The sequence below is a fragment of the Eleutherodactylus coqui genome, chromosome 6, assembly GCF_035609145.1.
Source record: "Eleutherodactylus coqui strain aEleCoq1 chromosome 6, aEleCoq1.hap1, whole genome shotgun sequence".
Lineage (NCBI taxonomy): Eukaryota > Metazoa > Chordata > Amphibia > Anura > Eleutherodactylidae > Eleutherodactylus > Eleutherodactylus coqui.
In genome coordinates, this window is record NC_089842.1 from 67,414,944 (window position 1) to 67,427,451 (window position 12,508).

At 40.0% G+C, this 12,508-nt stretch overlaps 1 protein-coding gene across 2 annotated transcripts in view; it reads right to left on the reverse strand.

The window, feature by feature from the left end:
• ZBTB16 (zinc finger and BTB domain containing 16) overlaps positions 1–12,508 on the reverse strand; it is a 109,200-nt gene that overhangs the window by 52,396 nt on the left and 44,296 nt on the right. For both annotated transcript variants that reach the window (XM_066606922.1, XM_066606924.1), the window contains exon 3: positions 1,792–1,889. In XM_066606922.1, the coding sequence (XP_066463019.1) occupies positions 1,792–1,889 (98 nt within the window). The remainder of the gene's footprint in view (positions 1–1,791; positions 1,890–12,508) is intronic.

Sequence of the window (12,508 nt, forward strand, 5' to 3'; positions counted from 1 at the left end):
GGATATCCATCATCAGGCTCACTTAATGACCTGTAGTCTAGACAAAAATCAATAGAATCCAATCCTAGAATGTTCTTTTTTGGAAGTTATGTACCTGCTGTAGAATATGACCTGGAAACCGATTCACCTTGTGATGTTGTACACGACACTGCCCGACATTTAACAAGAGTGGATTATAACTTTACACTATGAAGCAACCTAGGCGGATCCAAGTTCAGATAGGGTTTTGCATATAATTAGAAGGCCAATACATATATAATGATACGCTAGGGCAAGAAATAGAACATTCAAACTTGGATGCAAGATACATTATGATCATCAGGAATTAGATAAAGGAGACAGAATGGACACCGCACATAAACCATGAATAGTTATCGGACTCGTGATGATCTCGCCAATTAGATGGGAAAATTAGCTGTTTGAATGCAAATTTTCAACTCGGACACAGTGTAATTTACCATATCATGTGAGGCATAGCTTCCTGTGTAAGACAGGCCAATGCTGCCCGGCTGACAGATGTGAAGGAACCACAGAATCTAACGTATGAATTTGTGGAAATGCGGCTTATATATTATACGTAGAAATTCTTAGAAAATGTTGATTTAGAAGATAAAATCGTGATCAGGAGGGTAGACATTGGTCTGGACCTTTAAAAGATCCACTGATAAATACGGTACTCTTGGCACAAACCCTTTAACTAGTTTAAAACATCCCCTTGATATAGAAGATAGGTGATAAGTGTGTCATTTGGATCCCCGTGATCATGAGAACATGTGTCACGTGTGACCCCCAAAATCAATGGAGTAGCAGTCAAGCACATACACCGTTTCTCTTTGCTGATCCTTTCATCATTTTAGGATTGCCATAGTACAGTATGCAGCCATCTACAACCATTCCATAGAGATGACTGGATCAGCAACATGTGCTTGACTGTTTCTCCATTCTCTAAGGGGAAGGGACATGGGACCTCTGTCACCAGTGGTTGGATCTCCACCAATGACACTTATTCCCTATCCTGTGGGAAAGGGAAACATTTATATCTTGGGATACCTCGTGCACTGGGAATGAACAGCTAGAAGATTAGTCATTTCCTATATACATCACACTAAAGTTAAAGGGGTTTTCCAGCTGTAAAACTATTGATGGCCTATCCCGAAGACAGGCTTTCAATAGTAGATAAGCAGGGGTTTGCCACCTGGAATCCATGGTGATCAACTATTCCCAAAGCTGGCATGCTTGTACACCAAGCTGATTTCTGCAGGAAGCAGACAGCTCCGTTCCCACTGTAGTGGCCAGGCTTGGTATTGCAGGCAAAGCTCCTGTGAATAGCAACTTTGCCTGCAGTAGCAAGCTGGGCCATTGCAGTGAGACCATGGCTGTGTGCTTCTTGCAGAAATCACCACAGGGCGTGAGCCCATCTGCCCAGTGAACAGCAGTGATTCTGAGCAGGAGACCCCTGCCGATCTACAATAGATGACCTTTCTTAAGAATAGGCCATCAATAGTTTACAACTAGACAACCCCTTCAAGGTCATTGTGAAAAATTGTCTGTCTTCTGCTAGCTTTAAATAGTTCTTCAAAATTAAAACTTCTACTTGCATGGGACACAGCATTTTATTCAGCTATACAGTAAGAAAGCCCAAATGACTTAAAAGGGGAATTCTATGTAAAGTTTTAATCTATTATGACTTTTGAGGATACTATATATTAAATTCTAATCGATTCCATTTGCTAGCGATGTACAACATGCTGGCTATAGCCAATCAAGTAAAACGGACACTGTAGGTCTCACCTGAATGAGCCAGCAAATGCATTCGAAGTCGCAAACTGTCCAGAAACCTCTTTCCACAGAGCTCACAGCCGTATGTCTTCATCCCACTGTGCAGCTTCCTAGAGGCAAATAAGAACCCAAAACATTAAAGAGGGTACAAAACTAATAGTGCCTTTACTTTTTATATACTGCATTGCATTATAAGAAATTGCACTAAGGTTTCTATGGTCCTAACCCAATATCTTAAAAGCAGCACCAAAACACTATGTTCCATTGTCAATAATTTACTGAATTCTCCTGTGCTTCAGGACTTCACATACGGGGAGGGATAAGGAGATACATTTAAACGCCTATGTATAGTTCACACCTGATAAGATAACAATAGTGAGATAGGAAGAACTAAACCATTTCACATAACAAGTCTACAAAAAAAAATTAAGAATGTGATCTGTTGCCCTAGGCACACATAGCTCCTTCTCTGAAGGAATGAAGATAGACAACCCACCCTTGTTGATGTAGCTTGAAACTTATTCTCACTTTATATAGGCAGCCCACACTTTACAAGCATACTAATCTTTCTGTATCGCCCATATGACCTTGGATAGACCGCAATAAACCCTACATAACAAATAAGTTAATAATTTTAATGTTACTATTACCAGTGCCTTGAAAAGTTTAAAAAGCTCTAAAAACAACCGGCTTGCTGGCAGCAGAAGCAATGTGTGTGACAAAACACTGTGTACTCTGCTGCAAGAGAAAGTGTTGGCAGCGGTCAGTAGAAATTCCTGCGTCTCTGCCAGACATCTCTGAAACTTCCGAAGTTTTAAAAAGGAAGAAGGGAAAACAAAAAACATCTACAGCAGATCCATCCCGACTAGTGGCAAACAGTCCGGGACATAAAACCCTCTAATTTTACTTTTGGTCGCAGAGAGAGAAAAACAAAAAAAAAAAAAAAAAAAAAGTGTCACGACAATTAAAGGACCATTCCAAGTGTTCTTAAAAGTAGTGGAAAACAAGTCATATACCCATAAAACTGTACTTTTTTTTTTTTGAGAATAGCAGACATTTTAATGCCAGATGATATTCTGAGTGGGATTAGTTATAAAAATTCTGTTCATAAAAGGTGTCTGAAAAAGGAGCAGACGGCTTTCTTACTTTAAACCACAGCCGTCATAGGGCAAAAACCATAAAGAGAAAAAAATGCTGCTCTATGTTCATATCCTGCCTGTATTCAGCAGATTTTTATTTTTCGCTCTATATAGTGCTTACATTACAGCATTTTATTTAGTCAACCCAGTTCCTGTCCCCAGTGTGACCCTGCACATGTAATCCACCTTAGTTTTCATTTTCATGTAAGAAATTAATGGGGTTACAGATTGGAAAAAGGGAAATAAAAAAAAAAATAAAAAATACTGCAGCTGTTTAATGGACCATGGCACTTCAATAGGACTATGCAATAGTCCAACACTCAGATATATGCTAGGACAGCTGCATTTTTAGCAAGTGCTACTTCCCCCTTGATTGTATACTAGCTACAGCTCCGTTCCTTATATAGTGGCTATGTCTGGTACTGCAGCCGAGCCTATTAAAACAGCTGAATGGCCAGTGTGCCCAGGGTCAAACCCCAGTAATCTTAAGGCTTCTTTTATGTGGGATGCCATCCCGATTGGGTCACGTAAAAGGCACACATGAATGGAGCATATGCACATTGGTTGGCCGATCAAGACTAATGGGAGCATAAGAAATAAATGGTCATTCACTGGAGGCACATTTCCAAACGTAACAGGGATATGTGTCACCAACTAAATCCATTGTTTGGGTGGACAACTGTATTAACGATCGTTCTTCCACATACCAGTGGTCTTCTGCAGCATGTGTTGGAGGAAATACATACTTTGCTGATTGGCACTTGTTCACCACAGCCTGAGAATTGTTTTGGATAATAGTGCATTTACATTGATGACTATCCTAAGGCTAGGCCATCAATTTTAAAAAGAATCAGATAGCGCTGGTCTAAAGTGGTTATCAGACACAATCTATGGTCAGGTGTGGTGCTGCCTTGGGTCATAATGCAGACTTTTTTCCTCATCTTAGACAATCCCTTTAAGTGAAGGAAACCAAATCAAATTTGTCTTGTCATTTTTGTCTTGTAGGCCACCAACTAGAACATCAAGAATCCAATAGGCAGTGGAGACATCTGTACCTGCGGAGAGGACTTCCTTAGTTCTGGTGCTGAGTTATATATAGGTTTCTTCTAACAAACATGCTTTTGATCTACTAAACAGTTACCCTGAAAGTCGTCTAGACAAGCAACAATACCGTTTATTAATAAACCATTGCTTGTACTGTACTCGTGTGACTACACAGCAAGCAATGGCCAATTAACAGTTATGGCATCCTGGGGCTTGTTGCGCTCTCTCTACTTGTTCTTCTCACATTCTTTACATCTATTCTTATGACAGGTAAATAGAGGAGACACAACAGGTTTCACAAAAAGGACAAAAAGTTTAATCAGCACAATAAATGGAAACAAACAGGATAACGGGATCTACTTGTCTCAATTAACTGATAAACCTCGCAGATTACACTGACAGATTTGACTGATCTATCGGAAATTGCAGCAGAGCCATGAATAATAATCATGGATTAGGATCTAGAACGCCCCACTGGGGAAGAATCAGAAAGCACTAATGATTTAGGAAATAGCTACAATTTGGAAAGCGTTCCCGCAATAAGTATCAAAGCCATCATAGCGTAAATACATGTAGCAGAGCCGAATCTGTCATTTAAAGCTTTTAACCATTGGGAAAACACTTAGTAAAAAATAATGCAAGTAACCTGTACGGCATTATTTTAGAAAGCTACAAAATCTTGATAAAAAGCAGATCTGTACATTAACTGTAAGCTCAGTATCATCTGCAGTAGCCAATAGACTATAGTCTGCTAGAAATTGAACTTCTACGCAAATTCCTGTCAGCCATCCTGGACTATCGGCTGTTCTCCACCGAGTCAAATTTCTTGGTCAGTTATTGGCTAGAAATACAGGTGTATGGCATGAACAGCTGAATGGGGTCAATCATTTACCACTTTGCACAAGTCCACCCTTTTACAGGTTCAGTAGACAGCTGAGATTTCTACAGAGGTAGGTAGAAACATCTGACACCACTTATCTTGGGACAAACAATAGAGTAATTAGGGTTAAAACCCAACCAGTCCAATTCCCATCGCCTTTGATGGAGTTATCTGTTGGGAGTAGTTGGGCAGTCCCCATATACATGGCATCATAGGGTCAATGTGATCAGATAAAAGAAAGACTTTTCTCCTAAGGAGAAGTACCATAGAAAAGTCAAAAATAAAGCAATTACAGATTTTAAATGGTATATTTGCTCAAACTGATTTTGTACAAAGTTGCTCAATTAAGACAGAAAAGATAAGAGTAGTAAAGTCCAAATTCCTTTATTACAATGTGTGCAAACATCTTCAAGACAAGGTCAGTAAATGAATAATTTTACAGAAACAACCGTATCTTTGGCCGACCTTAATTAAATATTGTGATGAGTCTTAAGTGTAATCTTGGGGAGGGGGGGGGGGGGGGGGGGTGTTTCGGGGGTTCAATGCGAAAATTCAGCCCTTGCCTATAGTCTACTAGAAAATTTCTGAGAGGGAAAGGCGGGGAAGCAAGCATTAGCAAGATGGTATCTCAAGCCCCATTGAAAACAATGGGCGATGTGATGCGAGTGCACACTCAAGGATAGGACATGCCATGGACTTTTTCCCTGCATAGTGGTGCAATATGGGAAAGGGGGGGTGGGGGAGCGCAGAGGGAGAACCTTATGTGTATGACCCCCATTCAAAAGAATCTCAGCTGTATGAAACGGGCCTAAAAAGAAGTTTCTGGCTTTAGACAACTGCTTTCCATTAGAAGGGTTCCCCTACATAAGTTCATCACAGGATGTCCCACTGTCAGGACAGGCAAAAGTAACCTGAGATCGATGGAACTTAAGTGTAGGCTTTCCCTGCAGTGCAACCACAGACGAAAAAGTATTACACAGTCACTGTGAAAATCAGTGCGCCCTTTGCGTTATGCACTGACATACTGAGTCCTTTGGAGCAAGAGAGACATGCTTTGTAGCAACTTTCTGCCCGAGCCTAAAACAAAAAAAAAAAAAAAAATTCTATGGCTATGGAATGTTGCAAATGACAGGTCTTACTTCCCTCTGTAAGTGGCCTAGTTGCATGCTCTTCATTGTACACGTAACCACTCAGCCGGTTACAGCTTCATTGGTGATAATGCCATCAACACCACTAGAGCATCTTCCAGATTTGAAGCAATGGGGACCAGGAGTCACACAAGGAGAACAGAAGGAAAAAAAAAAAGTTCCTGAACAAGAGACCCCCCCCCCCCCCCCCCTCTTCCCCCAATATTAAGCCAGAATTCCTTAATAGGCCATTTTCTAAACCAGATTGCCTCTTAAGTTTTACGAAAGGTGAACCTACAACTTAAGAAATTATTAACAAAGAGGATCAGGTAGCCCGTTCTAGTAACCCTATAATGTGATGGATTGGCTTCAGTCAAAAGGAATATAGGGGTAAGATTGTCTCCTAAATTTCTAAATCCATTTCATTTGAGAAGAAATTGTGTTTTTGATGAATCCGACATTGAGTAAGCTGCATGCATTTTGCCACTTTACCAAGTCACACTGAACCTGTTCTGCCGTGCTCCGATGGATATCTCAATACGTTGTTGAGGGGTTCAGGACACATTCCCTTGCTGCCAAGATTAGTCGGATTGCGCACTTGAACATGACAGATGCAGAGGCAGATACGGCAGCTGCAGACATGAGGTCGGGAGGTAACGTACCAATCAATACCTAGTTACAGGCTTCAGTCTGTAAGCAGGAGGAGATGAAACATGGCAGGCAGAGATGCTCTATGTGAGTCTTACAGCACTAACTGATATTTGGAACAGAGAAAATTTTCACACTTGTTGTCTCCGAGCTCGAAACAAGCAGTTTTGTTATCCTAGCAGTCACATGGTTAGGAGTTGTGTGTCAAAGAGTTGCGCAATATCACGGCCCCAGATGTGCTGTGGCTTCAATACATTCTCAAATGTAGCAGACAGTTTGACACACTATAGCATGATGTCACCAGAGGTTTTCGGTTCTATTACACAATCATTAGTGCAAACATTTAGAGAATTTATAAAAAAAACGAAAAAAAAAATAAAAAAATGCAATGTTAGAAATGCTACAAGTTTTGTTGTTTTTACCAGTTATCATATTTCTTGCATTTTAAATTTTTCTGATACATACTAGACCTAAATCCTGCAGATAAGGTTCTGTGCACACCGTCGTATGGTCATCTGTGAAACGCATACGGTTTTAATACAGGCCCACACGCCATCAGTGGGTTTAACCTAGTCACAGAATGCTTACCTTTGACCAAATTTAGCAAGGCATAGGTTTGTGCCTTTTTTGTGGGATTGAAAAGCGTAGCCTACTACACTTTATATTCCATAAAAGAAACACGTATGGAAGATTGACAGCAATATTTATTAAATAAAAGTAAAAATCGAAACTGTATTGGAAACCTATGGCTGTACTTTCTCTATACGCTTAACATACGTGCTCTTTTTCCCTTAAAGAAGTTTAGTGGAAAACGTATATGTTTTTTTCCAAATAAAAATGTATCAAAGACGCATATCACACCTGCAATTTTAAAAAATGTATACTTTGAATGCATGAGTTTTTTTGTTTTTTTTTGGGGGGGAGGGGGGGGGTATTAACACTTTTTTTTTTTCAAGGCTTCTCACCTATGCGAGATGTACGTGAAAGTGCCAGTATGGCTCTGTTCTTACCTGCATCCTGGTTTATGTTTATTAGAGCCTTCTGAATCCCTAAACAAAGATTTCAAAAATATGCTAAAAAGAAAAATTAAACACCTCGACTTGTTTTTGCTTAATATAGAGAGATCTGTGCAAAAGTGGAAAAAGGAGTGCATTAATTTTTCCTACTTGCCTTCTGAGTCTGTGGAGAAGAAAGAAAACGTATCCATTTAAAATGAAGGATCTATATGTAAGGCTCTCCGTTTGCAACTGGTCTCCATTGACAATGAAAAAAAAAGGAATAGGCGGATGGCTACTTTCCATCTGTCAGATTTAAGATTTTATTATTTACAAGGAAGTATTCTAGATCATTTTTTAGTACAGCCCACTGCGCTACTGTTTCTATGCAGAAAAAAAAAACGGAAACCTGGCCGAATGGACCCAAACTGAAATAAACAGAGCCACGAAGACTCCACTGAAAACGCAAGATTAAACTTCGATATTTGTGTAATTTTTTTTTATCTCCATGACGGAACAGGAGAACCAAAACTGCAAAAAAAAAAAAAAGGGTAGATACGGACAGAGCCTAAAAAAAAAGGGTTCCACTCCAAGTGAACGCGTTCTTCAAAAGCGAAAGGTATGAATTTCATTCATCTAAAACTCATAGTATAAGTGGAATTCTTCTCCCCCTTCACAACACACAGCCAGAACAATGCCGAGGAAGTCTGACAGAAACCTATTTAAGGTCATTTATTGCCTTAATAAGCACCTTTGTCCAACAGGCAGTTTTTGACAACAGTGATAAATTCCAAATTTATGTCAAACATAGCATATGTTTAACAGCTCATTTCTAAGCAGAAGCAGCAGGCTCCCCTATAAATCACAGCTCGGTCTGAAATGAAAGCAGATTATAGGGCTGGGGCTATTGAGAGAAATATAAATCAGGACGGTTTAACTCTTAACATGGCACAAATTAGCTACATTGGCGGGGAAAGTTTGCTGGCAGCTGAAAGGCTAATTGTTAACCTTCATATCGATAAAGCTGCCCAAATAATCTACAGACTAACATCTTTTGGAATCACACTTAATAAAAGTCCTTGAATGTTCCTATGGAACATCTTGGTTCAAAAAGAAAAGATTTCTCACTTGTCAACTATATCAGTTTTTTTAAAACGTTGGCCGACAACCAATACGACCACCATTATGGCAACAGACATGGTTAGTGTACTTCCATAGAGTCCTAAGTGACTGAACAGCCTAGCTATGCAAGGATACAGGTTGGTAGGTGCAGGGTGCATCTTTGTAGAATTAGGCAGGTTGCCAGTCCAGCAGAATGAAAAAAAAAATGGCAATGATAAACCAGTGTGAGTGAAAGCTTCATCAGTTGCAACCCAGCTTTCTCAAAAAGAGTTAAAAAGGTCTATTTCATTTACCTTGAATTCACTCAAACTATTAAACATTGCTACATTATAGGTTGCTCTTCATCTGCAAGGATACTACATGCCACATACTGGAAGGAGCAAGGGTACCAAGCAGACTGCCACACACACCAACAAACTCAACAGAAATGAGGTCTGCTGTAGGTATACATCAGGTGATCAAGTACATAAGTTTTCCCTCAGCTCAATTTCTTTGCTGGACAAGTCGGTCCTGATGAACGAGGGCTGAATAAGATTAAAGAGCAAAGAAGCTTTCATATTTAGGAAGACTTTTGGGGTTACTTTTGATCGATCACTATAAAACGTTTTGCCAGACCACTGGAATAGGGTAAAGGGTTATGGCATTTTGCCATTTCACAAGATATGGTAAGGTTTCCAGTTCTTCTATCATATGGGAATCACTTGCAATTAGCTTTTCATTCAAATTTCACCAACAATAGAAACATGGAACAAAAAATAAAAGAAGATCAAAAAGGTGTACGTGTGGGGGCGCAGTTGGATAGGAGTATTCTTTTTAGTGGCACCTAAAGAGGAATTATTTCTAGTTCTACACTTTTTTGGATCAAAAACTGGATCTCCAATTGTTGTGATTCACTTTTAAAAACTTTGAAAATACAAAAATTAAAGAGCACCTGTGGCTAGGCGGTTTAGTCCCGATAGCACTCAGACTTTGTATCCAGTGTATGCAGCTGCTCCCCTACAAGTTAAAAATTACTGTACTTCAGATAAGGAAGAGTTAAACAAGGCCATGATCAATATTATTCATAACTAACAACATGTTGGACTGTTGGCCAAACCCACCAGTTTTGGAGGTAGTAGCCGGCCATCTGATGTGTATAGAGATGTCCCAACTGACAGCAGATATCGGGAGGAAGAAGATTCCTGATGTTAACCTTCAACATTGCCCAATCCTTATCTTCGGATTTGAGATGGGGACACTGGAGTAAGTTGGCGACTTATTGAGAACACATGCAGGCTCAGCCGATCCGAGTGTGCATGGGATAGTCAGGAATTGTAGGGTTTTTTTTCTCCGACAGCTATCTGAAACTTATGATTTATGGCGATTGCCATGCAACCCCAAGCCTTTGCGTATGAGCCCAACCAGTAAAATATTGACGGTGGGGGTGGAAGTGGGATTTTTGATGACAGTTTTCAGACACCTCTTTTTCCTTTGAGTTTAAAATGTGGTACCTTTTTGGGCCTTTCAAGATACCTGGAGATGGAGTCACCTTTTTACACCTGGAGCACGACTGCAAACAGATTGTGACATTTTAAAAAGTTGCAATTCTTAAGTCTGTCTAAAGTCCACTCCACTCAATCATGACCCCCTTGTCTAGAAACGTTTGAAAAAAAAAAAAAAAGGGAAATAACAGGTGCAATATTCATTTGGGCACTAATCAATAAAAAAAAAAAAAAAAAAAAAAGGCCAAAATTGATTTATGCAAAAAGCCAAAAAAAAAAACAAACAAAAAAAAAAAAAACCGCAATTTACACTTCAGGTGCAACACCAGCAATAAAGGTTGTCCATATAGGGTTTCAATCTTCCCGTATGAACACAAATATCTATGCCATCTAGTTCCCATTCCCAACAATCCAAAAAGAGGAAATCGACCCAATTGGAAAACAGAAATTTGATGTAGAAGAAAAGAAGTGCATGGTCTGCACAGACTACACAGCAGCAATAATCGCAACGTGATTGACAGTAGTAATATTTATGACTCATGGACTCTGAAGACCACACAGAGGTGCCTCAACCCAACGCCTAGTTCTTAAGCATCCACACGTGTTCGTCCGATCCCCTATGCCTACATACATTACATTACCCAATCACACATTTCACTAAAAGCCCCCGTGATGTCAGCATAGACTGTAGAGTTTTCCCTGTGCTCCGTCTCCCTCATGCAATTCTGGAAGGTTAGCAGTATTATGAGAGGCCAGACTATAAAAAGGCTCGGAGTGTAAGTATTTCCTTTCCTATAAAATATTCATTACCCCGTGTGTGAGCCAAGTAACTGAGACCTCAAACATTTCTAACTTTGTACTGCAGCAATAACAGGCTTTTATTGAATCCTTCTCCCTTTATTTATACCCTACTATAAATATAAGGTTATATGGACACTGGTGCGCGCCTACACACATGTATAATATATAAAACCTTCCTGTGCCACTTAAAAGCAGATGAGTAAAAATATCCGGTTTTATTTCCCCGAGAACTGCCAAAAAGATTGTGCACTTAGCCCTATGACTTTAGCCTTGGGGTGTGAGTAAAGACAAACAAAACCCTTTGTATCTGTAGAAGAGGTGATCTCTAGAATAGGAGTTCCGGCAGGTTGCATTACATAAAGCATGTTCTTGAAGAAATCAGTTTCTAGATAAGATTCCATTTATTGTTTATTCTTTAAGAGGACAGCTCAGCTCTCCCGACACTCTATTCTGTATTCCTAGAATGGAAATTCTGGAATATCTTCTATTTTAATAGTGTGTTGTGTCATTCCTCTGTTATTCCTCCTGGAAACGTATGCCTAAACTGTATCTTCAGGTCACTTTGGCATTGCAGATTAGTGGAGACAGTGTTAAGTGGCACACCCTACTGACAAGGGGAATAGTAATGCACGGTTATTTTGTTTATACATTTCCAGGAAGAACAACAGAGGGAGCACACAACAAGATTTCTAAGAAAACACAAGCTAAAAATTTGGGTAATACTAATAAACCAGACATGTCTGAAGAGACATTCAAGTAGAATAGTATAAAACCATCATCCAGCAAATTATATCAATTTGTAAAATCCAGTATGGTGGCAACTGTGGTTAATATGACACCCAGCATAACCAAATAAGTTCCCCTACCCCCACCCTACCCCCACTCCATAGGTTATGTAGCTATTCAGATGAAAGCCATTTACTGGATATACAATTTATACCAAGACTCTTCTCAAGCTGCACCATTTCTCTAGAATGCATTACCCCAGCCCATCCCCAATACCCACAGTTTTAAACGGAAAGGTGCTGGTACTTGACCTATTCTCCGGATAGGTCATCAATAGCCGATCACTGAGGGTCCGCCGCTCGGGATTCCCATTGATCAGTTGTTCCCCGGGGCTGGCTGTCTAAGCAGGAAGCTTTTTTGAAATGTAGAGGCCTGGATATTGAAGACACCACTCCCATTAAAATTTAATAGAAGCTGCGCTTGCAATACCAAAAGGGACTGCTGCAATGTTGAAAGAGCTGCCTACTTACAGCGGGCCCAGGGAACAGATGATTTGCAGTAAGCTTTAAGCAGCAAAGTCCCACCAATCAACTATTGATGACCCATTATAAGTCATCAATAACACTTCTAGCTGTTTGGTTGCAAAAAGCAGACAGCTCCATATATTGTGTAGTGGCCCAGGTTGGTACTGCATGCAGAGTCCTATTGCAGAGAATAGTACTCCGGCTGCAATACCAAACCAGCCCACTGTACAAAGGTATGGAGC